Source organism: Oncorhynchus keta, chromosome 6 (assembly GCF_023373465.1).
Source record: "Oncorhynchus keta strain PuntledgeMale-10-30-2019 chromosome 6, Oket_V2, whole genome shotgun sequence".
Classification (NCBI taxonomy): domain Eukaryota; kingdom Metazoa; phylum Chordata; class Actinopteri; order Salmoniformes; family Salmonidae; genus Oncorhynchus; species Oncorhynchus keta.
Genome location: NC_068426.1, coordinates 23900930 through 23927466, shown reverse-complemented (window position 1 = coordinate 23927466; position 26537 = coordinate 23900930). Strand labels below are relative to the sequence as shown.

The following is a 26537-nucleotide window of genomic DNA, read 5'->3' as shown; positions in this document are numbered from 1 at the left end:
GCTCCTCTCCAGTTTGGGATTCTGCCCCGATGCCAGACACTTAAAGTCTGCCAGAGATTAAGATAAAGAGAGAAGTAAGACCTGCGTGTGTTGTGGTGCCAGTGGGGAGATGTTTTCTAAAAGAAAGAGGGAGTAAAAAAAAGAAAGATATAGAGGGTAACATGATCTAATATTTCAACTCTGCATTGTTGACCTATTTTACATCAGGCACGCGTCCCATCTTAAGTCACTGTGTTTACAATAGGTAAGATAAAATAAAGGATAAGCTGTTCTTTTGTCTTGTATGGGTGGATAATCTGTGATTTATTCACTGGTTTAATTAGGAAATGGCTTGGATTCCCCTTCGGCCGCCATTTTCCCTTGGTCTGGGAGTATCTCCTATATGGTACTCGCAGTAGGGGGTACAGTGCTAACTGTGCAAGGGGCATCCAAAGAGACATCTTCAGCTGTCTGATAGGATAGTCCTACAACAGCCAAGCCTCTGATAGGATGGTGATGGTCATACCAGATGCCACAAGCCTCTAAGGGTTATTCTGGAGTAGCTAGCCCTGTCAGTCTGCTTTACGAATGATAGAACACTAAACTTTGTCCATTATGCATCTTAAATCTTAAACACCTGCAATTATCAGTTTCCTTGATGGGTGAATGGTGACACTTAGCTAAGTAAGTGCTAACTAGAGAGCAGTATCATCAGAGCTCAGAGATGCTATCCAGCATTATGTGTATTATTTCTTAGCATGTTGATAAAAGCCCATGTAGGGACGGACACCTTCATAAAAGCCTGTCTATCGATGGATGTTAGCATATAGTACATATATCAAACGTCGAGGTTGGGCAAAGAACTGGGACAGAGCCGTGGCAGCAATGGCCCCCCAAGGACCAGGAGTCTGCCCATCCCTTTGTCTGGGGGACCCTCCACCCTGCCTTCTGGAGGCTCCTGGACTGGGCTGGGCAAGGGGCTGCGGCTGCTCTGTCCCGCTCCTCCAAGAAAGTGGGTCACGAGTCTGAGACTGTGGGATTACTGTCCGGGAGTAGTGCGTCGTCCGCCGGGTGTCTCTTATCTGTGTTTTTTAAATCCCCATCCTCTCTGTCACACACACACTCTTGCATGCCACAGACTACCACAACTGCCCCCCTCCCTCCCTCCCTCCACAACCATCCTGATTTTGCTTAGCATGTTTTGGTTAGTCTGTTTGGGTTAGTCTGTTTGTGCCGTTAGAGTGACTTCCTTCTCCAGACCTCTTGATGCTTACCATAGTAAGGAAGGTGGATAAACATAATCCAATTAACACTAAAATAGAATTTAGAGGAGGTTCAAGGAAAGAGGGAAAAGTATAAATGTCAACCACACTAAGACAACTAGCTTTTTTTAGCCCAGGCTCTGATGTGTGATTTTTCAGAGTGTTCCGATGAATTGTTTTCTAATTTACCGAATCAAGACCAGCTCAGCAATAATGACATCTAACAGTGACACCATGATAAATGTGGGCTTTTAAATACCTGACCCCTCTGATTCTTGCGGCAGGCCATTTGTCCAGCTTGCTCTGACACCGAGTATGATTCATCAGCAAATAAATGACTAATAATAAATACATTAATTTTGGAGTGAAATGACTACATCCATCATTACAGGAGAGGAGCCTCGCCCTGCTCTGTGATGAGACTGCTGATGGTCAGAGAGCGAGGGTGAAAGAGAGATGGAAGCAACAAAATGAAAAGAGAAGGAGAGAAAGGGAAAATTAAAAAGTGACAGAAGTCAAGCAGATTCGGGAAAAGACCAAAAGAAAAAGACGAAACAAGGAGAAAGAGTTTTTATCGATGAAAGAGGCTAAAAAAAACAAGCAAGAGGTGTGAGGACACGAAGAGGCTTTGTATTTGGGGATGGGAGCCCTGTAATTCTGGAGACCGAGAGCTATAACTCATCGCCCTCATCTCATCTTTGGGCAAGCAGAAGGGAGTAGGGAGTCTCATCTCACCTCTCTAACTGTGGGGGGGATGAGCAGGACGGAACAGAGATTTCAATTAGAAATCCAATTAAGAGCCACCAGTGGCACCGATGGCCTGCTGAAGTGTCCCTGAGCAAAGGCACAACCTTGAGTGTCTCTCCTCTCCTGTCTCTCCTCAATTACAATAGGAAGTCATAACTCTCAGTTATCCAGGTGTTTGTTTAGGAGTTATAGGTAATGGGGGGGGGGTTATAATCACCTGGAAAAGACAAATGATGACTTTGACCAACAATTGTTTATGCAACAATTAAATATTGCACACCCCTTGACCCTCAGATAACATCTACTTCTTAATATGGAATGATTCAGGGTTGTTTTGGGTAAAATGGTTAAGGTTGGAGTGTTTTTTTCAATCAAGGTCCAACATCCCCGTCTTCTATCGCCCTCTCCTGTTGCTTTATTCTGTCACCATTGAGTAATGCCATGAGTAATACTGGACAAAGTGGAATATAATTGGCTGTAGATTAGAAGCTACCCCTGATCTGCAATTATCTTTGCTCAGGTTAGGGTGAAGGTTAGCAATTAATCCTTTGTAACTGACGTCTTATGTACAGTTAGCCACGGAAATATGGGGGTTATGGTAAGGGTAATATTTTTTCAAATCTGATCCAAGTCCGTTATGAATTAATCTAAACGTAAATTGTCTTAAAGCTTACAGTCCCTAAACAGTCCCTGTTTCTGTCAGTCTGTTTGTCTTTCTGTCCATCTGGCTGTCTGCCCATCCGTCTGTCCATCTTTCTGCCTGTCTGTCCATCCGTCTGCGCCAGTAGTTGCCCCTCAGAAGACCCAACAACGACCACCTACAAACCAGACAGGCATGTCCTCGAAAGGTCAGCATCCCCTAACCCAAGCTGGGAAGAGCCTTAACTCTGCCTTAGAGGTTTGAACCCTGACCTCATGACATTGTGTCTGCCCTGCAGGGTTGCCTGTCGTCGCACTAAAGAGACAGATATTCCCTACTGAAACAAAGCCCCACAAAACCCAAGAGTCCCCAGAAGGTCAGTCTTGGCCAGCCATGCAGAGTCGACAGAAAGAAGACAAAAAGGAAAAGTGAGCATGCGAGATTCCGAAAAGGAAGGACAGTTGTTGGTCCCTTCATTGTCTGAGAATGACACAAGTGACACATGTTGGGTTGTAAAAATGTCAGGGACTTGAGTTAAGGGCCATTGTATTGGTGTCCAGTGGTAGCGTTGGGCCTTTGTCCCCTGTGTTGTACGTCATTAGCATATCAATATTCATTTCAGAGGTTGATGTCGGGTAGAGGTGGCAGCCTCTTTAGACCCGAGCTGAGCACTCTCTCTCTCACACGGACCCTGAGGACCTGCTGTTGAGTTAAACACTTGTGGAGATCATTGATAAGACACAACGGTAGAAAGGCAATGGCAGACTCATAACGAGAGGATGAAGTCGGAATCACTTGCTCAGCTTTGTTCAATATGTGTTTTATCATTTTATTTTGTATCCATTTTCATGTTTACTTCAATACCTTTTTGTTTATGAAAAGGTTCATTATTCATTCTGGAAACATAAATTTTTTTGTAGAACAATTTATGATATGATTATCAGTGATAATATAATATTTTCATTGTTAAGGTACTGTAGTATTGACGGTTTTACAACTTTTCCCTTTATATAAAAATATATCAACAATTGTTCTCTTTATCCCAAAATATTAACCAGGCAGTTAGTCCCTCCACTCCCCCCTTCATCCTGTCCCTACCCAGGGATGAGTAACAAAGGGCTCAATGGTGTCACCCGTCCCCTCCAATCCCTCTCCTCCACTCTCCCCCTCTCTGGCCGGCTGACCCCCTGACTGACAGTAGCTGGGGGACAGTTAGCGTAGTGGTGTGTGCCGGCCGGATTGAGCGAGGCGGTTACTCTGAGGGCCAAGCGGAAAAGCGGTTGGACAGTTTCGCCAGCTGCTGGGGGAGACATGACTGTTGCCGGCCAGTGAAACCTGACAGATGGAGGCATTTCAGAACAATGAGAGCTGTTTGATTTGGTTAAACCTAGGGCTTTCTAGCACCCATTTGCTACTATGCTAACTTATTGTAGATTGTGATAGAATCTGTTATGATCATTTTCTGTCGAGTAATTAAGTGTTATGCTGACTGACTATGACACCATGATGTAACATTTTCACCATTAAGATTTGAGCAGTTTTTGGCTTGACACTGGTTTAGCATTTCCAGATATTTAGGAAGGTAATGTCCTTGAGCCTAAAATCCTCTGTCCTAAGTTAACCCCTTCACAGCCTAAATTAACCCCTTCCCAGCCAACCCTGGGTCACCGCTCTTATCAGACAACAGCAGCAGTTTCAGACCAGTCTAGATCTGGATGCTTTTCGTGAGCCTCCCCATGTCATCCCAACACTACAACAAAAACATTAGTCCATCATATATCACGTCAGTGTTGTTTCGCTTCCTTCCTGCCAGCAGTCTATGAGACCAAAGCCCATTATACGCCTATGAGCACCAGTCATCTTTCTATTCCCTCTCTTTCTGTGAAGCCCCGACGCCTCATACACCAGGCTCAACAGGCTGAGTGTCCTGGGACCACTAGGGCTCGGAGTAACCAAGCCAGGGTAATGAGGCGTGTGATTGGTGCCCTCCCTCCCGCACAAGGTCAGTCATTGGAGGACATGATTGATCACGACAGGCACACAATGGAGACCTGGTGTCAGAGGGGTGGCATGGGTGCGCCGAGCCAAGCGGCGGGGGTGAGCTCCCCCAAACTCAGCTGTGCAATGGGCAGTTATACAAATGCAGCATGTGCACGCATATTCAAATACACTAACATGCATGAGAGGACACACTTGTAAATATGTGGTGATGGACACACACGTGGGCAGAGAACGCATTGATGCATACTGGCCTACACATACAAACTTACACACACAAACACATATTCCTTGCTTCCAGTTTAGATGCACTGAGTTGACGTTTCCACTGAGTTTTATGTGACTTCCTGATTTTACAACTTCAACCTGCTCAGATGGGAACATTTCTTCACGGAACTTTTGCCTCTGTAGGTAATGGATGCTGTGACATCGCAGAAAGCCCTTTCTTGGCTAAAAAGCGCCAACTTGGCAACATGGAGAGAGGCCAATATTCTCCCATATGGGAAGCAGGATGCATGGCAATACATTATACTGTCTCCCTAGAAAGTGTTGCAGCTGTGAAATGGACTATATTTTCCACTGATGATTCACTCTATAGTTTGACATCAGGCGTTTAGTGACACTGTGTGTGTGTGGACCCGGCTGCCAATATGGCTCTGTTAAACTGACTCACAAAATACACTTGCTGGACCTGAAAAAATATTTAGAGCTAAACTTTTTCTGCTGATACCAGCAAGGTTCTTTTTACTCTCTAGCTGCATATACAAGATTTACCTTTGGAGCTCTTGTGGTAATAGTAATCATTGCAAAGTCAAGAGCATAAATGTTGTGTTATGTTACAGTTTTTCTCAGTCGCTTTGGTGCATTTTTTCACATCATCCCTAACATGTGCAAAATAATAAGTGCATTTCTCAGAACAATTTGTACAAACTGCAATATACAATAGATATGTTTCTAAAGCTAGTCAGTCACTAAAAATCCTTAGTACATCTCTCAAAAGTACATATTCATGCCAATGGTCATGTCAGTGTCATCAGAATGATAAGTCATTGAGTCATTGTTCACGAACAAGGTCGTCAAAATGTTTAGGCGTGTTGTCAATGTAACTGTGTACTTTGACAGTATTACCTGATGTAAACTTAGGCTACAGTTTGGATGACAGTTACTGCATTTAAAATGCACAAGGCTGCACTTCTATGGCATATATCAATTTCAACAGTACTATTTACATATTACTGTATGTGGGTTATTGATTGAAAGAGACTGGACAACCCAAGTGGCACAAAGGAAAAAAAACTAAATTAGAAAGAAACACAGGAAACCACCCCTAAGGCACAACTTTGCCCGCAGCACTGTTGTGCTGTCTCTACACATCCAGACGTTCCTGTCTGTCGGCCCACATATTCTCATCCACATCACACCGGATATTTTCCCTTCCAATGCAACGTGGAAAGAATCTTTTGGAATGCCTTATCCATCCTCTGCAGGCGTCTACTGTGATGTCCTCACATGCTGCATCCATTGCAGCCAGCAGGGTCATCTGTGTGTGTGGCTGACGATCGTACACCTTCCACCTCCATGCTGAAAATAACTCCTCAATTGGGTTAAGGAATGGTGAATAAGGTGGGAGGAATTCTATGAGCATCCTCGGGTGGGTCACAAACCATTGCCTTATGATGTTTGATCGATGGAAACTCACATTATCACAAATTACCAAATACTTTGGCAAATGCTCTCTGAACAGACCCCTCTCATCATCAGGGATGGGAGCCCTGTAGAGAGTCTCTAAAAAAGTTGAGTAGATGCTAGGTGTTGTATGGCCCTATAAGGGGGATATGGGTTAGGACACCATGCTCCGAAATAGCAGCACACATGGTGATATTTCCTCCCCGTTGGCCTGGCAAATCCACCTCTGGCCTGCTCGCCTCCCTACCACTGAGGAAGTACAGTTCCCGCTCAGCCCAGTCAAAACTGTTCGCTGCTCTGGCCCCCCAATGGTGGAACAAACTCCCTCACGACGCCAGGACAGCGAAGTCAATCACCACCTTCCGGAGACACCTGAAACCCCACCTCTTTAAGGAATACCTAGGATAGGATAAAGTAATCCTTCTCACCCCCCCCTTAAAAGATTTAGATGCACTATTGTAAAGTGGCTGTTCCACTGGATGTCATAAGGTGTATGCACCAATTTGTAAGTCGCTCTGGATAAGAGCATCTGCTAAATGACTTAAATGTAAATGTAAATGCAGTAGCTCTGTGACCGATGATATTCTGATATTCCTTCTGCATTTGGTCAGGTTGAAGCCAGCCTCATCCACGTATACAAAGTTGCGAGAGGGTTCACTTGATTCCAACTCCATTATACGCTATATCCCAGAACACACAGTTGAATTTGTTTTGGGAAGGAAGAGTGACATAAAATGCACATATATTGCATGTTCCTTCCACAGCAATGGAAATGTGTGCAGTTTATGCTTACTGTACTATGTATCACTATAAAATGTTTCTGTAAAGTAGTTACATAGATATGTTTTACCTGTACATACTGGTACCGTAGCTCCTTAACTCTGTCCTCATTCCTTTGGAATGGTACACGGTAAAGCTGTTTCATACTCATCTGGTTCCTATGCAGCACCCTGTCGATGGTTGAGATGCTAACCGTATGGATGTTTTCAAAGACATCGTTGTCTTCTATAATGGTCCTTTGTATTTCCCTGAGTCTCATGGCGTCCTCTGCCACTGGTTTGAGGTAATCTTGCAGTCCTATGTGGGGGAAAATTCTGTGATGCATCGCACACTTTCACATAGACAAAAACTATGCGAACACACATTTTACTGTAAAACATTGCAACTCTGTGTTGTGGTCTGTCTATATTTGCTTGCCAATTGATTCTTCATGAGATGCACCTTTGAGCAATTTAGACAACTGGTTGATTGTTGCTTGAACTAACACTTTACATTCCTTTATGAGTGAGGGTCAATTTCACCTGCACGATTCATCAATTAACATTTTTGTACAAAAGGTCTAATAGAAATGTGTAAAACTATGCTTGACAGTTTATGACAAATAGTTCAACAATTTTGCATGTAATGGCTTATGCAAGGAAGTACCTTATTTTGATCAACATGACATGAGCAATTGATCATGTGGAAAAAAGCTGACACTTGTATATTATCAATTGCAATTTGTTCAAAGGAATAAGAAATTGCTTTAATGATATGCACAAGTGACTAGACGATTTGGAATTTGTATAAGTAGTATCAAGGATTGCACTTTTTATCTAAGAAATGCACCAAAGCGACTGAGAAAAACTAACATTTGTACATGTTTTTTTTAACATGTTTGTGCCTTTGTAAGTCCAGTTGGCTGAATGTGACATGTTCCCCATCACTTAGACTTTGTTACTATGCTGTATATTGCATTATATATCACATTTGAGTGAGCCAAAAATTCAATATTACCATGCCTTAATATGCCAGTTGCATATCCAAAGAAGTTCACTGCTTGGTACTGACAGGGTGAGAAAGGAAGATTGGCAGAATGTATTCAACTTTTCTCCCTGCTCAAGTTATTCATGCAAGCAATATTTAGCAACACACATAAGCTACATTAATGCGAACTCTGCTAAACCAATTGGCTCTACTGTACTCGAGGGTGATACAGAGGATTGATCTGTTTGGGAAACATCACAAAAACACCGAGATGGGAGATGAGCGAGTGCTTTAAGAGACTCACCTTTCAGAAGAAGGGCATGTGTCATGTCTCCATATCTTCCATGTATTCTCCGACAGAAAGCGAGGCCAGACCTTTCGGCTTTGAGGACAGGTGTACATAGGGGTGTAAACGCTGGAGCCTTTTGTGGAGAACCCTTCAAATATGATTGTGGACACTCTCTCAAGTGGGCCCCAGGTGCATTAACACTTTACCAATCTCCTGTAATGATGCTTCCCAGTGCACAGAGAGGGGTAGAATAAAAGCCTCGGCCTTTTTAAGCTGGTCCCTTTTATGAAATCATGTCTGGGGCTTTATGTCCAAGGAAGATCTCCAAGACCAAGACTGCTGGCAATGTTTTTCTACTTTTACAACAGAAAACTATAGAGTGGTCTAACACTATATGAAACCTTACAGAAATAAAGAGTGGATTGTGGTTATACTGTACACACTGCACAAAGACTATGATTAAAAGATATTTTCATGATTATGAAAACTAGAGCCGTTATTATTATTGTTGTTGTTACTTTTTTATTAGTTGTATTATTACATTGTTATATTCATCAGCAGCAGCATCATTCAGCAGGCTACATAGTACTCTTCTGTTTATGCATACTTCCCTCCAGCAGCGATGCATTGCTACAAAGACCTTGGTCGGGATATGGTCCTTGGATGAGCAGTGTCAGAAATAGGGTATGGTTTTATACAGCCGATTATTGCTTCGTTCGAACTTCACATTTGACCCCACAGTAGGCCTAGTGGAAATCCCAGGGGAAAACACATTCAAGTATCTAACAAGCAGGCAGAGAAAAAGATAAGAAAAACAGTCTGTATGGCATAAAGGTTCCTTTCTTTTGTTATGCTGTTTTCCTATAAATTCCTTCGAGGCAACGTTATATATAGGATCCTAGTTAGTGTATGGCTCCTTCCAGATTCACTGGCGTTTTTCCTTAATCTACATAAAGAGGTCAGGCTGATTTGTTGACTGGGGATTACTGTAGAACACAAAAACATGTTCCATTCATCCATTAACCTATAGAAAAATGGATATACAGTAAAAAAAAATATATATATACATATATATTTACAGCCAGGCTTATAGATAGATAGATAGACATTATGATATTGGGTGAAAGGGAGGCTTAGAATATTATGTGATGTTTATAATTGTCCTGTAGAAAAAATAATGAATGAAGTAATGGCGTAATTGGCTCAGATCTACTGGTGAGTAAGCCTGCTATGCAGCTGAAATCAAATCAAAGCTGTAGGATGACGTCATCAATTTGTCAGCTTAACTGTTACAGTGAGTCTGAGAAAGAAAAAGAATCATGAAATTATTATTTTTTTAAACTTTAATTAAGTATTTTAATCGAGGCTAAATATTAAGAAAATACATGTTTGTATTTACTGTTTGTTGTTGCAATAGTCATTGTTATTAGGCGTGTAGCCTATATTCCAAATTATACATCCCACATGTTTTTGTCATTATTGAAATTGGTTAGAATCGTTATTGAAAGTTGCTATTAGGTTCGAATATAAATACAATTACAGGATATCCGATATGTTGGTTATAGTAGCCAACAATGTTTCAGAAATGTGGTACAACTCCTAAAAACACAAATGTAGACCTGTGGGCTACATTACAATCAGATTGCAACGAAATGCCCTTGCCAAAACATCTAAATTTGCTAACAAGTGTTCGAATACCATTGGCGTCTTCTTCAGGTCATACAGTAAATAAGGAAAATGCATGCTGGTAGTTCGCCACAGATAGTATGGCCAATCTGAATAGAAACACAACAGCAAGATGGAACAATGACGCTCCGTCCACTTGTCTCTGTTGTTAGTCTACGGTATATTCTTGGCCGAACAAAAGAGAGGCACGAGAATGAAAACTCATGACAACAATGTATCGAAGAATCGCCCATTTCACTATTTTGCAGGATGAAAGGACACGTGTACCTCCAGATGGATAAGGAGCGAAGGGAAGAGATGGGGGGGGGGGGGGTATTGAACAGCGGAGTGTGCGTGTGGGAGGGGGCATACACTACACAAGCCTTCGGCCTCGCTCACATACAGAAACTCCCCTTTTCAGCACCGTGGACAGTGCATATTTCGCCACGCGCGACGCTCGGCATCTCGACTCGAGCAGTACTTTTGTTTTTCTAAAAACGAACACTTGTCCAATCGTGAGGTCAGCTGACGCTGGTAATGGCCACCCACCCCACCCTTCTCTCTACCTCCTGTCGACCAACACACGGACTCAAACAGCAAGTTGCTGCATTTTTAAATTTCCTTGCACGGGGACCGACGAAGAGAGAGACAAGGTCGTCAGGCATATACTACTTTAGCCTCTTAGAAAAATGTACTTTTATAAACGTCAATCGCGTTATTTTTGTGACTCTCAAAGGATAAACAAATAGGATCTTGCGTTTTTATTTTTTCATAATAAGCTCTTATCATTAAACTCAGCAGTCGCCCTTCTTGCTTTCCTTTCCTCGGTTTATCTGAGCTGAAAAGCATCACTGCTCAGAATGTTGCTAGAACATCCTGGATCGAGTTGTCAAAATCCCGGGAATTTCTCCCGATACAGCGCAGGTCAAGGTAAGCAGTCCGCTTTCTTGTTTGGAGTCTTTTGCACATATGGTCGAGCTTTTATACAACTTCATGTGGAAATGTAGACTACTGGTGTGTCTATTTGACGCGTTTTAGTCACCTGTGATCTGTTAATGGGTTTCAATTAGCTACGAAATATCTAGTTAGCCTCCACAACTAATCAGCACAGCGGGGGCTCCGCCTGCAACTCAAAGTTTTACTGACAGGATCCAAACAGGCATGAAATAGCCCGTTGTATTTCACAGCACACCCTATCATCAGCAGTTAAACAGTTTAACAAATCACTATTAGGCCTATATGCTCAAAGAAGTGTTACAGGCGAGTGCTTTCCCTTTCGTGACGCGAGAAGTTGTGAAAATAGGTACATTTCTAGGCTACACACATCGAATGGATTTCATCATATTGGCGCATGGCAATGTGTCCACTATCCATTTTAACAACATTTCACTGGGTATTCATACACTTTCGAGGTTGGATATTAAATATTTTGTTTCCGTTTCCCTGCCAGCGGGAGACGTTATGAACACGTAATGAGCTGTATTGTTGGGAATCATATCAACAGATGTTATGCGCGTGCTGTCATTGTACACCATCGCTCATTGCTGTCACTGGAGACCACCAGAGCGCTTTTGCAATGCCTGTGTAACGCGACAATGCAACAGCCCGGCTGCACACAGGCCGCCCCCCGCCCTCCCTAGTCGTCAGCCTGGGCAAAATGCTCAACAAGTGTCAGGTTCCCTTCGACAGGTGCGGTACCTACTTTCTGTTTGTAAATTAGGAATAAAATAAAGGAGGTGTATGCCACCAAATATCTTCTTTTGCCGTGCGTAATGGGGGGAAACGAATAAGGCTTATGTGTGGGTTATTGCATTAACAAATCAAAATCAATAGATTGGCAATGGTTTTAGAAATAAAAGCAACAATCATATATTTACGAAAACACTTGGCCATGACTGCTCTTTCTCACGGACTATTTTGTTGATCGTAGAGCATCGCTCATGCTACGCAATTACTGTCGTCTATAGCCCTTCAAACGTGAGCGATCAATAGGAGATACAAAATATTATAAAGCTGACAAGTAAGAGGGAGCACTGAAGCATCCCACACCTTTCACCAACTGTGTTTCATATACTCTGAAAATACAGGCAAATGGGGCATTGATTTTAGATTCATCAGGGGTCCACGCGGCCATGGCACTAGTCGTGATTTCCCAAGGCGCCCTTTTGCGGCTGAGATCAGTGTCAATAAAATGCATCCGAGTGTTGCTTCGATCAACATGTTATTGAAGGGCCAATCTCTTCCCTAAGTAAACAGCTGTCTTAGTGAAGTCAGAATAGGCTATAGGCCTAAAATATGGTGTTTGTGTTGCTGCGTGTTCGTGTGCGTGTCATTCGCCAGCCAGGTTTGACGACGTGATGGAAATGGTAGATGTGGCTTCTTTTTTTATAACTAATAACTAATTATATTGTTATTGTATTGTTATCTACCGTGAGCCCATCAATACGATGACATTTTGGGAAGATTTTCTCTTTTTTGCTTTTGAGTTGATAAGATACCATGCGTGGGATGGGTTGATATAATATCAGAAACATCCCAAATATCAAATATTACTTCTAATTAAATTAAACCAATGAAATATAACTGTCACACTCTGACCATTATTTGCGTTGTTTGTTTCTATGTTTTGTTTGGTCAGGGTGTGATATGAGTGGGCATTCTATGTTGCATGTCTAGTTAGTCTGTTTCTATGTGTTTTGGCCTGATATGGAACCATATTTAGGTAGCCTGTTTTGTATTGTGGTTAGTGGGTTATTGTCTATGTTATGTTGCTTGTTAGCACTCAGTTTCTTTAATGGGCACGGTCGTCTTGTTAGTTTGTTAGTTTTGTTTTAGTATACTTCGTGTTTTTTCGTCCGTTCATTAAAGTATGCATTCACAACACGCTGCGCTTTGGTCTCCTCAATACGACGATCGTGACAATAACATTAACTTTGGTAAAGGAATAGTTTCGTATGAACCTTATTTTTCAATTGAAAAGTGTACCGTTTAATCCCGTTATTATAAGAAGAAATGGGAATCATATTATGCTCCAATGTAGGCTAATAATAGGTTTATGAGACATATGCCTCCGAATATTCGATTAAATGAGAGGATAAGCAAGGAAAACACATCTATAATTGATAGAAAAATGCAATTATATCCAATATAAAACTTTTGTCTTTATTATGATGCAATTACTGTAGGCTAAAGCTATAGGCTAGTAAAAACGTATTTCAGTGTGGTCAATAGTGGTCAAGTGGTCAAGTAGCCTGAAATGTCTTTATATTTATGTGCATTTTAGAAAGGGTAAAAAACGAATTAAACATATTGAAAACTATACTGCTATTAGGCCTACATTATGTTTAGGATGGAATGCTGTACAAATATTAGAGTTGCATTCTGTCTTGTCAACTACACATCAACTACAAAAATGCAATAATCAATGCCAAAATGAATTTTATAATAGGCTACCTACTTTGAAAATATGTATAGGCCTATTTGATTATTTGGTCTCAAAGCAGACCTCGTTTTGCGTATCTATTACAGACAACTATCTGTAATGGTACATACGTAGGCCTAATGTCACTTGGAACAGAGCAGTTTCATGGCTAAATAAATACAAAAATAAGTGCCAGGCTCCATTTTCGTTTGCATTTGATCATTTGTGTAGCCTGCCCTACTATATGGCGGTGATTTGATTTGAAATAGGCCTACACACGGTCTTAGAGAAACGTGCGTAAATGGCTTTGCAAAGTTCCAATTAAAGCCTCCACGACCTACTACTCGTGCTGTGAAAATGTATGTTCATAAGATCATGCGAAAAAATATATAAGTGAACCAGCTATAGCCGAATGGTCAAGTAAGAGCTTCGTGCAATAAAAAGACATTTCAAATGGCATCGCCTGTATGCACCAACTTAACACACCAACATCGTCGAAACCGTAGTCAAATGTCATCTTGCGCCATGAAGTTAATTTTTTCTTCCGACGAGTACTTGGTACCCGCACCTCGCTCCAAGTTCCTGCTAGGTGATGATCAGCTATCTCCCTGCTTTAACGGGCCAGTCGCTGGGGAAACTGCTTGCGTAATCCTCCACAGCGGACAACACACTGTATGATAAAGCAAACTCGATCGCATGCAACCACACTGCTCGGATTCTTTTTGTATTCCTGATATACTGCATAAAATCCCAATGTGAGCGAAAGGCCTAGAACACATAAATACATTAGTTTATCGTTATCGTGTGAGGAGATCATGAGCAATGGATGGACATAATGAACGGAATTCTCCAAAAAGGAGCACCGAATAACACGGAGATTCTGTTTGCCTTGCTGGCGCAGAGCGAAGAACTACGGAGGTATTCAACAGGGCACCACATGTGATACCATCCCATTGGGCGCATACTGGTTGATTCAACGTTGTTTTCACGTCATTTCAATTAAATGACGTTGAATCAGGGTGGAATAGACGTTGAATTGACGTCTGTGCTCAGTGGGATTTGTGTTAAATCGAATCTGCCTTTGGTTGGCACATTACAATAGTTAGGCCTAGATATTTAATCAATCATTTGTTGTCGCTATTTATACAACTCAGAATAAGGGATGTTGTTTTATTTCGTTCCAACACCTTCATTGTATAGCACAAGCTTATTTCTATAACGCGTACGGTATGATGAATACAAAATATAACGTTAATCGAATATTTCGATCGTTACACTTCCCTATTTTACATTTCTGAATATTTGTATAGTAACTGCAATTAAATGCTTATTTTTCCTACATGCATATGTCCAAAAATAACATTATTCTTGCATGCACAATTCGCTCCACACAACATCTCTTTTAGACTAGTTAGTGGTTAGCCGAAACAGTGGTTACATCCCTTTAATTTGTTTATACTTTTCGCTCCTGTCGCCTGTATTACAATGGATTAGGGCTAAATCTGCATGACGAAGGATTAAGGCTAAAAACGGTGAATCTATGGAATTACATAGGCATATGTCTTATCTTTTTGCTCCTGAACACCACAAAACAAGTTTTTACATTTGGACGCACAGTTTTAATCGGTTTGCAATTTCTCCATTCACCGCATATGTGTGAAGGATATTAAAGACCTTCTGTTGTCAATCATCCCTCCGACTTTCTTTGTTTGCTGTATTGCGGAGGCCTACCTGAACATTAAAAAACGTGTGTGATATTTTACAAAATATCAGAACATTATTGTCTTAAATGCTTAAAGATATGTTTGCGTTTTGGGGGGGATTGTTTAGATTGTACCAACTGTGCCTATGTATCAACCGGCCCATGTCTGCGCATTATGTGACACATATGTATACGAGGTTAACCTGTTAACGACATTTTTATAAATATTACTGCAATTTCTAGGGATTGAATTGGCTTTCATGGGCAGACATATACGCTACAGGTTATTGGTACGCAAGACACCCTGATTGTTGCGTGAGACAAGGCAGCGTATTCTAGTTTTACAGAACCTATTGAATTAATAATGAATTTGATGCACCTGTTCATGACGTGGCTCCCTCGCGGTTGTGCATTGCTTGCTCATGGCAGGAAAAAATGGTCCATTAATTTTTCATAAATTGCCCACAAACGAACAACAGGAATGCGATTCCTTGGACGGATGAAACACGAAGTGCTTGAACTTTTGAATAAATAATAAAGCCGAGTGATAACATCTCAACGTATTTAAGTTGCCAGTGATGCAATTTCACTCGACAAGCGTTTGTTGATAGTTTAATAAGTTGCTTGTTGTGAGTTGTAATGACATTCTTTGCTGAAAGAGGGCCATTTTAATTTCATGCTTTGTGTTGTCTTGACGAAGGCCATGCTTATTCCCAAAAGTTCAATGGCCTGTAAATTGTCATATGTTTATTTATGTTTAGTTAATTATATAAACTAGAGCTAATCCTGAACTTGATGAAACTGAACTGAACTTGGCCATATGGAAGGACGGATTCATCATTCCTACATATCCTGCCGTGTCTTATTGCTTATAATAATTCGAGAGCAAATAGGCTTCTTGCAGCATATAGGCCTACCTAAAACAATTTATATGAATTATGTGGCAATGTGATAATTTGCACGGATTCATCAGCATCCCTAAATGGTCAATAAAACCATGTAAATAGGTCTACTGAACACACAACGTGTAGCATTTAGCTTTGTGACTCAAGCTAAATCTACCATCAAAACACATTTCACCTGATCCACTGTCTACAAGTGTGCATTTTCAGCGTAATTTCATGCGTAAAACATGTTTAATGGGAAAGTCTTGGATGGTGTTTTGCTAATCGAATGCGGGAATATTGACAACATATTCAGTGTGCGAACCGTGGATCAAATTTAGCTGTGGTCTCGTTTAATTTAACGAAACCATCCTTCCCCACTCTGTGAAGCGGGCCTGCTTCTACGTGATTTGGAAACCGGATGTAAAGTAAAACCTCATGAGCAGCCTTTGGGCCAGCGTTGATTGGGCGGCTGAGCATACAGAAGGGGATTTGACCAGTGTCGCTGCAGAGGGCTTGTTTTTTTTTCTTTCCTTTTTATTATCCCTAGTGATTCTTTAGTGGGAACAAATGGACCAGTGTTTTAAAGAGAGAGGGACCCATGCGCCTGTTGTAACCTCAAACAGAGGGATAGGAATAGAATAGCCAATGGTCGCAAGAACTAGAAGGGAAACCGGGAGAGATAGAGAGAGAAAGGATTAGAGAGAGAGAGTTTTCCGGGATCCACTGTCGTTTCTGGTCTGGACTTGGATCAGCGGGTTACCATGCAAAGTAAGAATGTTTATTTCATGGCTTGCACTTTTTTTGAGGAGTGATAGTAAGAGGGTACTTTTGATGTCTTCTTCATTAACTCAACAGATCAAACCCATAATAACTCAATCAGCCAATAGGTATTCGATGCTATTCCACTGGGCACACACTGGTTGAATTAACGTTGTTTTCACGTAATTTCAATTGAATTACGTTGAACCAACTGAATTTACGTCAGCGCCCAGTGAGATTTACTGGTTGGATTTCAACTGTGTGTGTCCTTTTTTGTATTGCTATACATCTGGCACCCACACGTGGAAACGGGTAACGTATGTTGTGCCAGGTTTCAATAATCAAGGGAGGAATAAAATAACCATTGGCGTTTACTGTCATTTCTGGGTTATGGAAAAAAAATATGGCGATGGCGATGATGACAAAAACAAATGAATGGCTGTAATTTATAGACAGCAGAGTGTATTTACTTACATCTGATACTACTGAAATAATTGTGTCCCTACATTTATACATCAATAATGAGTACACAACACCGTCGTAAACTTAAATCCACTCCTTTTGGTGATGTTTTCTCAGTCAGCACATGTGACATCGGCAATGCATTTATGCTTTTCATTCAACCGGATTATTGTATTAGGCTTACATATATGTTTAATTGAATAGATAACAGTTGAAGAGTTTATTTCCAAAAACGCTATATCCACCAGTTTATCAAATGTGTTTTTCATCAGAAATAATTGGTTATGGGTACCTTCATCTTCATGTATATGTAAAATAATACTGTTCTACGATGTGTTATTCATCGAGTTTTAATGTGTATGCAAATGTGTTTTTTGAAAAACGATATATATCCATTGTTTAGCTGGAATGGAATGTTTGTATCCTGCATATTTGACTGTGGTATGCGGTTGTCTCACCTAGCTATCTCAAGATGAATCTACGTGCTCTGGATAATAGCATCTGCTAAATGACACAAATGTCAAATGTAAATGTTTAACATATATATTAAATATTCATGTCACATATATCATTTGTACATTTCTTTATTAAAAATGTAGTTATTTGTTACATTTGACTGTGTAAAATCTAACACCACTGCTCATTTCTCTGAGCATGAGGCGGATATATAGCATTTTGAGAGAAAAAAAGCATGATTATTTGTCTCTGAAATTGTTAAAACCATCAAGTAATAGATTTGAAACAAAAACATGTCTGTCATTGAACAACCTCCATACCATCCTTAGATAGTGAAAAAACACACTCATTTATTTAAATAATAAAAGCTAATTTACCAACATTTCTGAAAATGGATATAGAGCGTTTTGTAATGAAACTCTTCAATTCTCAACTATGTGACAATATATAGGCTATCAATTAAAATAAAACATATACAATAGTATAGATACAAGATCAGTGACAACTGTCTCATATTTGCCCTGAAATAGACTGCATTGGGATTTTCCCATTAGTTTCTATTGACTTTGTTTTCAATTAAGCAATTTAAAATAATGTAGGCCTATTGTGTGTTTCGTTGTGAGGGCATGGCATAGGCCCCTATCATTAGACTACTACGTCATTACAATTAGGTTTAGTAATTCATTACTCAGATGTAATTAATTGAATTAGAGTAATTTGTCACGGATCTCAGAATATTAAGTATAATTTATCAACAACAAAACATTGACATTATTTGTATCGAATTAGTGACTTTATTTAGATATTATCATAAGTAAGTATGTTCTAAATAAAATGCATTAACAACTGTCTACATTTGACAATAGTATGAATAGGCTTAGCTATGTTTGAGTCGTAAACTATTTGACCACCAAATGCTAAATTATCTCTTAAGCAGTGTTTTAATTCAAGATGGCTTCATGGTCATCCTGTCTTCTCCCCTTCAGAGATTCCTGTATGCGCGGGCTGTAATCAACACATCATGGACCGCTTCATCCTCAAAGTGCTAGACCGCCATTGGCACAGCAAGTGCCTGAAATGCAGCGACTGCCAATCCCAACTAGCGGACAAGTGCTTCAGCCGGGAAGATAGAGTCTACTGCAAAGAAGACTTTTTTAAGTGGGTGCAAGAAATACGCCATGAACTATATATTCTTTAATGAAAGACAAATTATTGAAAATATTTCAGGTGTGTAGCCTAATATTTAATGGAAACCAAGCCTAATTATTCGATAGAATCACACGGTCTGCATTTTATTTTGAGGTTGTGAATGTGATGAAACACTCACTTGTCAATGTATTGATGATAACCTTCTTATTTCCTAAAAGGAGATTTGGGACCAAATGTGCCGCGTGTCAGCAAGGTATTCCGCCGACGCAAGTGGTGAGGAGGGCGCAGGATTTCGTGTACCACCTGCACTGCTTCGCGTGCATCGTGTGCAAAAGGCAGCTCGCGACAGGTGACGAGTACTACTTGATGGAGGACAGCAGACTCGTGTGCAAGGCTGACTACGAAACCGCTAAACAGAGAGGTGAGAGGTCACGGTATACCTGAACATACCTTTAGCACACCTAATTAGGGTCCCCAAGATCAGAGTGCCTAGACCTAAACGCGTAATTAAGCATGTATCCACTGTCGTTGATATTTCAGTCATATCAAATAATGTGTATATCCTACAATGTCCACATCTTCATTTATGTCTGCTAAATAACGAGAAAAACGATTTAACCTATTATCTATCACGCACGCATCACCGAATAAGTTATGTAATGTTTTACTTATTTGATCCATTGACCTTTTATTGAGCAACTGCTTGGAGCTGTGAACTTGATCTACAAGACTATGAGGTCACACATAAACACTTGACCCACCTGCGCTAATTGCGTCGTATCCCGCATGCCAATCGATAGCAATATGGATACAGCCTATCCAATTGCAGTGAAGAGAGAACGTAGTTCTTTCTGTTTTATTTTATTAGCAGACCGACAGTGACTGAAGAAGATTAGATTCAGCCTCATCTGCACAGACTATCGAGGAGGTCTGTTTAAAATGTGTTTAAAGCGCTGGTGACCATGTTTTGCTAAACTATCTCATAGGCTACAATAAGGCCTCCAATTTCAAGTAAAATCATTTAAATTGGCTGATGTAATGATGTCAAATGCTATGGCCAAAATGGGCATGTTTTCTACCACAAACGTCTTTTTGGGAAAACAAAAAAAACGAGATTTTTTGAATTTGAAATGGATACTTATTTAATAAAAATGCTTATTTATTGCATGCTACATTTAGTACAACTGACCTCAGAGAATCTGTTTTAACTCAATGAAATCCAGCAAGGGTAGGCCAACATTTTCTTTGCGAGTAGTTCGTGTTACTCAAGTTTTATCTTCCCCATCTGTTTGTGTGAATTTACTGACTAAACCAACCGCTGATTTACCCATTGAGTTTTGAGTTTAGATGAGTTTTCATGGAAAACCACACACACACGTCTATTTGGATAATGAGAGGGCCTCGTTACTTCGGTATTTGCCCACTTGTAGGATATTTATAGCATTTATAGCATATGTTAGCATACTGCATATGTTTTTGTTCGTAGGCTTTTTGTTTAATAGTTAGTATTTATTTGGGTTTAATTAGGCTTATTGAAAGTAATAAGTCAGAAAGGGAAGTTATGAAGTTTACTTGTCTTTCCATTGTTTTCTACAATACATTTTTATCAGTTCTGGTATGTCACTTGTACTTTTCAATGGCTGAACCTGAATATCTATAAATAGCCTATTTACCCATGAAATCTAAGGTTAAGACTTTTAGCATAAAGTAGGCCTAATGGGGTACATTTTTGTGTAAGGTCTGGCTTACATTGTGTGTCTTTTATTTTCAGAGGCAGACTCAACAGCGAAAAGGCCACGAACGACTATCACCGCAAAACAGCTCGAGACCCTGAAAAACGCTTACAACAACTCTCCAAAACCTGCCCGCCACGTACGAGAACAGCTATCGTCAGAAACCGGCCTAGATATGCGGGTTGTTCAGGTAACTATCCATTCCCCTCCACCATAGACCATTTCATTAGCGTCCTTATTTTATTATTATTTAAGGACATGTATGCGATTCCATTGAAATACTGCTTGAAATGGCCTCCCAGTGGGTTTGAATGGTTAGAATTTACGATGAGATGGATTAAAATGAAGTCCACACACTTGAAAGTCAGAACTGTAAGCGCGAGCTCGTTAACAATGCTAAGAGAGAGCTTGGCATATTGTCTGTCCGTGAAAGATCCCTACTGTGGTTGACTATGGTCATATATATTGTTTATTTGCAAGGACACTTAAAGTAGGTACGCGGAAGCCACTATCGCGCTTCATTATTCACGGAAGGGGAAATGGGGGTTAAGAGGGTTCACTTCGGCTGCATATCACTAATGAACATAGACCTTGCCTATATGTAGGAGAGAACGGAGGAACATTTTTACCTGGTTGAATTTCATTAGGCTTTGCATGATGTGGATTGTAAACAACAAAATATGTGCTTACATTGAATGGTTCGTCAATCATAAGTGTCTCTTAAAAATAAAATACAAATGTTTTCAAATTATATCACACACGTTTACAGCTCAAATTTAGAACTTGGCCATAGTGAAATTTGAATAATTAAAATCAACTCTGGGTTAGTAGATCCCAGTGAGAAGGTAACATGCAACCTGTCTGCTCCCAGGGTTAAGGACAACTTGTAGCTGTCGCAAAGTTAATTAGCGTGATAAATCTCAGGGCATGTTGGTCCCAACATTAGTGTTCTGCCCCACTGTTTTAATCTCCCAGTTGAGTTAAAGAAGAGGCGACATGCTTCCTAGACAGTCCTTGAAAATTAATTTTGTTTTAATGTTAATGTGCTCTACCTGACCACTTAAAAGCTTAGCAGTTTCACTGAAGAAAGAGTCAGGAAAAATGATGTCCGGAATGGTCCAGTAAGTAGAATGGAATTTGGCACCAGGACTGATACGTCCTGTAGTCTATGAACGAAAAATTCAAAATAAAAAAACATGTTATAAAACTGACAACTTGTGTATAGCCTACTCTTCTGTAAATGTAACACTAAATTATATATTTCTAATTTTCAGAAATCTATTTCACTCACAAGTGTATTGTAGGAGAAGGCTTATTGGAGGATCTGCCTTCAACAGGAAACTTCCCAATTATATACCTAAAATAAATTAAACAAAACCAATATGTACCCAAACACCTCCTTTGTCCTCCAGGTGTGGTTTCAGAACAGGCGAGCAAAAGAGAAGAGGCTGAAGAAGGATGCAGGCAGACAGAGGTGGGGACAGTACTTCCGCAACATGAAGAGGTCGCGAGGCAGTTCAAAATCAGACAAGGACAGCATCCAGGAGGAGGGCATGGACAGCGACGCTGAGGTTTCCTTTACAGGTAGGATGAGAAAACAAACAGACATCTGAGATGATATATTCACAGGAATCTACAGACAGCAGCTCCTATTTGAGGAATTAGGAGAAATGTTATTATCACAATTATAATACAAATGCCTTCTTGAAATTATTTATTTTCCCCTAAAGTGCATGGCGGAAATAGACAGCCAATTTCTAAACCACACATTTTGGTTTATTCCCATTCAAATTTGAATGAAACCTATATTTACCCAAATAATTCCATTGAGGGAAATTGTTGACCAGAATCAAACTAATATTAGCAGGAAATGGAATAAGCACTTCCATAATGCCACACCCTGACTAAGTGTCCTCCCTTATGTTCCAGATGAGCCACCCATGTCGGAGCTCAGCCACTCCAACGGCATCTACAGTGGCCTGAGCGAGTCGTCCCTGGCCATGGGGGGCCGCCAGGAGAGCAGCCACGGCCCCTTCCCCCTAGAGCATGGAGTCCTCCAGTCCCAGGACCAGTACCACAACATCCGCTCCAGCAGCCCTTACGGCCTACCCCAGTCCCCAGGCTCGCTTCAGTCCCTGCCCAGGCACCAGCCCCCCATCTCCAGCCTGGTCTACCCTGACTCTGGCCTGTCCATCATGACCCAAGACGGGGCCCCCGGGCTGAACCCAGGCATGAGAGGAGTGTTGGGTGGCGCTAACGGCCCCAGCTCGGATCTGTCTACTGGCAGCAGTGGGGGCTACCCAGACTTCCCAGCGAGCCCAGCTTCCTGGTTGGATGAAGTGGACCACGGGCAGTTTTGATTAGCTGGGTTGATTGGTCAACGTGGTCTAAGGACTCAAAGGTGTGTGTCACAAACTGGAAAGAGAAAGTCACACATGACCTGTGAAACAGAGAGACCGGGTCGGAAGGTTGCTGTCTTCCACCCTTCTTGGATCACTCCATCTGTCTCTATCAATTAACTGTCGATCTTTTTCATTTCTCCTCATCTGAGTGGACTGGAAGGAAGGATTGGGCCATCAAAAAGTATGAATGGCAGCACTTGGAACTCACACACTCCATTCCTCATAGAGAACCAGACTGAGAATCACGGGGTGCTGGCCTGTTATGAATGCTATCTTTGTGACAACATAACACATTTTAACTTTTGCCCAATTGGATTGTGATAGACTCTACCCCCAATCCTTTCCACCTTATTCTTCTCTCTGTTTTTTGCAGGTTTTGGTTAAAGTCAGAGTCTTTACATGTCTGGTTGTTGCCAAATGTCTATATATATATATATATATATATACATATTACAGTTTATCATTGTGGAGACTTTATTTTTATACAACCCCTTCGACAATAAGAATACCACAGATATTAGTACTTTGTACATTGACAGCCAGGGATCTAGACAGGTTGTAGATGTCGCCTCCCACCGATAACTAGAGGTGCAATTACTTCTATGCATTTGTGTGTTTTCAGATGCATCTTATTCTTTTCGTTCTGAGCTACCTGGGCATGCTGAAACCCAGGCTGGTGTATGTGTTTGTTTATGTGGAAGATGTTTTATGTCTTATTTATTCTCTCATGATGATGATGATGATTAAGTGATACAGGTCTTTAATAAATGTGTCAGCTAAATCCAAACTGACCAATGGCTCTTGTATCACATCTTTATTTTATTGTATTGTATTGACTATGGGCTGTATCGTAGGTTCTCTTCTATGTTAATATGTTTTTTTAAAGTGTTTTATGCACACCTTAATTCTGCAAAACACTAACAGAAGCTAGGGTAATTGGGGTGGTGGCTTATCTCCAATATTCATCCCTAATTTTCCTGGAGTATCAGTATACAGATACTGCAGGAGAAAAGCAGATCTGGAGATCTGGCTGTGTCTGCAGATTGGCCGTCTGGCAAATTACCAAAGCCGTATCAAGAGTTCAACGGCTCTTTAGTGCAGAAATTTGATGCAGACTGAGAGGCAACATGTCGATTTAGAGATAACTGTGCCTTGTTTGCCCAAAACCCCTACGGGATAAAAATCTTAAATCAATTAGCTTAGGAGGGATCGAATGCCCCTTGTAAATTTCCTCATTTGTTTACTTATTCAAAGTCGGGTTCAATTAAATAGATTAAACTGTGGTGTATGTGAGCTGCGTATATGCGTCTGTGTGACGTCAATTTCTTACATTTGTTCTCCCAGTGACAAAGACTTGCATTGCGGTTTTATCTGTGCATAGCATCACAGACAACACATTAAAAACCATCCTCACCCTGACAAAGCCCATCAATCTGTACCATCTTTTAGATGGACCCTTTCGCCATCTTCAAGCAATTTGCAACGTGTTCCAGGAGACCTGATCATGAACAACTCTGGACTTTACTTAGCCATAGCTTCATAACCTAAGACGTCCTAAATATTAGTCACATTTTAGATTTAGGAGGGAAAGTTCAACCAACAGCATTTTTCACGCCCTGACCATAGAGATCCTTTATTCTCTATTTTGGTTAGGTCGGTGTGTGACTAGGGTGGGCATTCTAGTTTCTTTATTTCTAGGTTGGCTTGGTATGGTTCCCAATCAGAGGCAGCTGTCTATCGTTGTCTCTGATTGGGGATCATATTTAGGCAGCCTTTTCCTACCTGTTTGCTGTGGGATCTTGTTTATGGGTAGTTGTATGTCAGCACTCCATTGTCGTCACTTTCGTTATTCTTTATTGTTTTGTTTTATAGTTTCACTTCAATAAATTATGTGGAACTGTAATCACGCTGTGCCTTGGTCCTTTTATACAAACGATCGTGACAGAAGATCCCACCACCCACGGACCAAGAAGCGTGCCCAGGAGGAGCAGGGATCCTGGGCCTGGGAGGAAAGCCAGGAGTGGAGGACATCTTGGACTTGGGACGAAATAATGGCAGGAGACAAAAGCCTGCCATGGAAGCAGGTGGAAGCAGCGAAGGAGAGACAGCAACGACACCGGGGTTCGCGGCCACGACGTAGGCCCAAGAAGCAGCCTCAAAACATTTTTTGGGGGGTGGCGACGCTGAGGGGTGAGTCAGAGACCATGGAGGAATATTGGGATAGATTGAGCGAGGAGTGGTTGGCGAAAGTTGAGGAGAGTGATGAGAGAGAGCTGTTGGTTTGGCTGGAGAGGCAAGACAGTCGCCCTGAGGAGCGTGTTAGCCGTCCGATGCCACCTGTGCCAGCTCTCCGCACTCGCTTTGAGGAGAGCGTCAGTGTTCCGGGACAATCTGTGCCAGTTCTACACACCGTGTCTCCAGTATGCCTCCACAGCCCGGTACGTCCTGTGTCAGCTCCCCGCACTTGCCGTGTGAAGGTTGTCATCTGTCCAGGACATGTTGTGCCAGCTCCACGCACCAGGCCTCTTGTGCATCTCCCCTGTCCGGTACGTCCTGTGCGGCTCCACGCACCAGGCCTCATGTGTTTCTCCCCAGCCCGGTATGTCCTGTGCTGGCTCCAGGCCTCCTGTGCGTCTCCCCAGCCCGGCACTTCCTGTGCCGGCTCCACGCACCCGGCCTTCAGTGTGTTTCCCCAGCCCGGTACGCCCTGTGTCAGCTCCATGCACCAGGCCTCCTGCGACGGTCTGCAGTCCAGAGCCTCCAGCGACGGTCTGCAGTCCAGAGCATTTACATTTACATTTTACATTTAAGTCATTTAGCAGACGCTCTTATCCAGAGCGACTTACAAATTGGTGCATTCACCTTATGACATCCAGTGGAACAGCCACTTTACAATAGTGCATCTAAATCTTTTAAGGGGGAGGGGTGAGAAGGATTACTTTATCCTATCCTAGGTATTCCTTAAAGAGGTGGGGTTTCAGGTGTCTCCGGAAGGTGGTGGGTGATTGACTCCGCTGTCCTGGCGTCGTGAGGGAGTTTGTTCCACCATTGGGGGGCCAGAGCAGCGAACAGTTTTGACTGGGCTGAGCGGGAACTGTACTTCCTCAGTGGTAGGGAGGCGAGCAGGCCAGAGGTGGATGAACGCAGTGCCCTTGTTTGGGTGTAGGGCCTGATCAGAGCCTGGAGGTACTGAGGTGCCGTTCCCCTCACAGCTCCGTAGGCAAGCACCATGGTCTTGTAGCGGATGCGAGCTTCAACTGGAAGCCAGTGGAGAGAGCGGAGGAGCGGGGTGTCGTGAGAGAACTTGGGAAGGTTGAACACCAGACGGGCTGCGGCGTTCTGGATGAGTTGTAGGGGTTTAATGGCACAGGCAGGGAGCCCAGCCAACAGCGAGTTGCAGCCTCCGGCGACGATCCACGGTCCGGTTCCTCTGGCGATGATCTACGGGCCGTAGCTTCCAGCGATGATCCACGGTCTGGTTCCTCCAGCGACGATCCATGGTCCGGAGCTTCCGGCGACGATCCCAGCACCAGAGTCGCCACCGAAGTGGGCAG

General features: G+C 41.9%; 1 protein-coding gene across 3 annotated transcripts; it reads left to right on the top strand.

Annotated features, from left to right (window-relative positions):
* Nucleotides 1-10440: 10440 nt before the first annotated feature.
* Nucleotides 10441-23774, top strand: LOC118385276 (LIM/homeobox protein Lhx3-like). Of its 3 annotated transcripts, none has more exons than XM_035772270.2 (6): nucleotides 10441-10942; nucleotides 18686-18857; nucleotides 19070-19269; nucleotides 20620-20771; nucleotides 21994-22165; nucleotides 22511-23774. In XM_035772270.2, the coding sequence occupies exons 1-6, from the start codon at nucleotides 10873-10875 to the stop codon at nucleotides 22939-22941; spliced, it is 1197 nt and encodes a 398-aa protein (XP_035628163.1). In that variant the 5' UTR covers nucleotides 10441-10872; the 3' UTR covers nucleotides 22942-23774. The 3 variants fall into 3 exon arrangements, with proteins under 3 accessions (XP_035628163.1, XP_035628162.1, XP_035628164.1); XM_035772269.2 differs by having other exon boundaries at nucleotides 10443-10942; nucleotides 19067-19269; XM_035772271.2 differs by lacking the exon at nucleotides 10441-10942 and adding an exon at nucleotides 16559-16790 and having other exon boundaries at nucleotides 19067-19269.
* Nucleotides 23775-26537: the final 2763 nt, after the last annotated feature.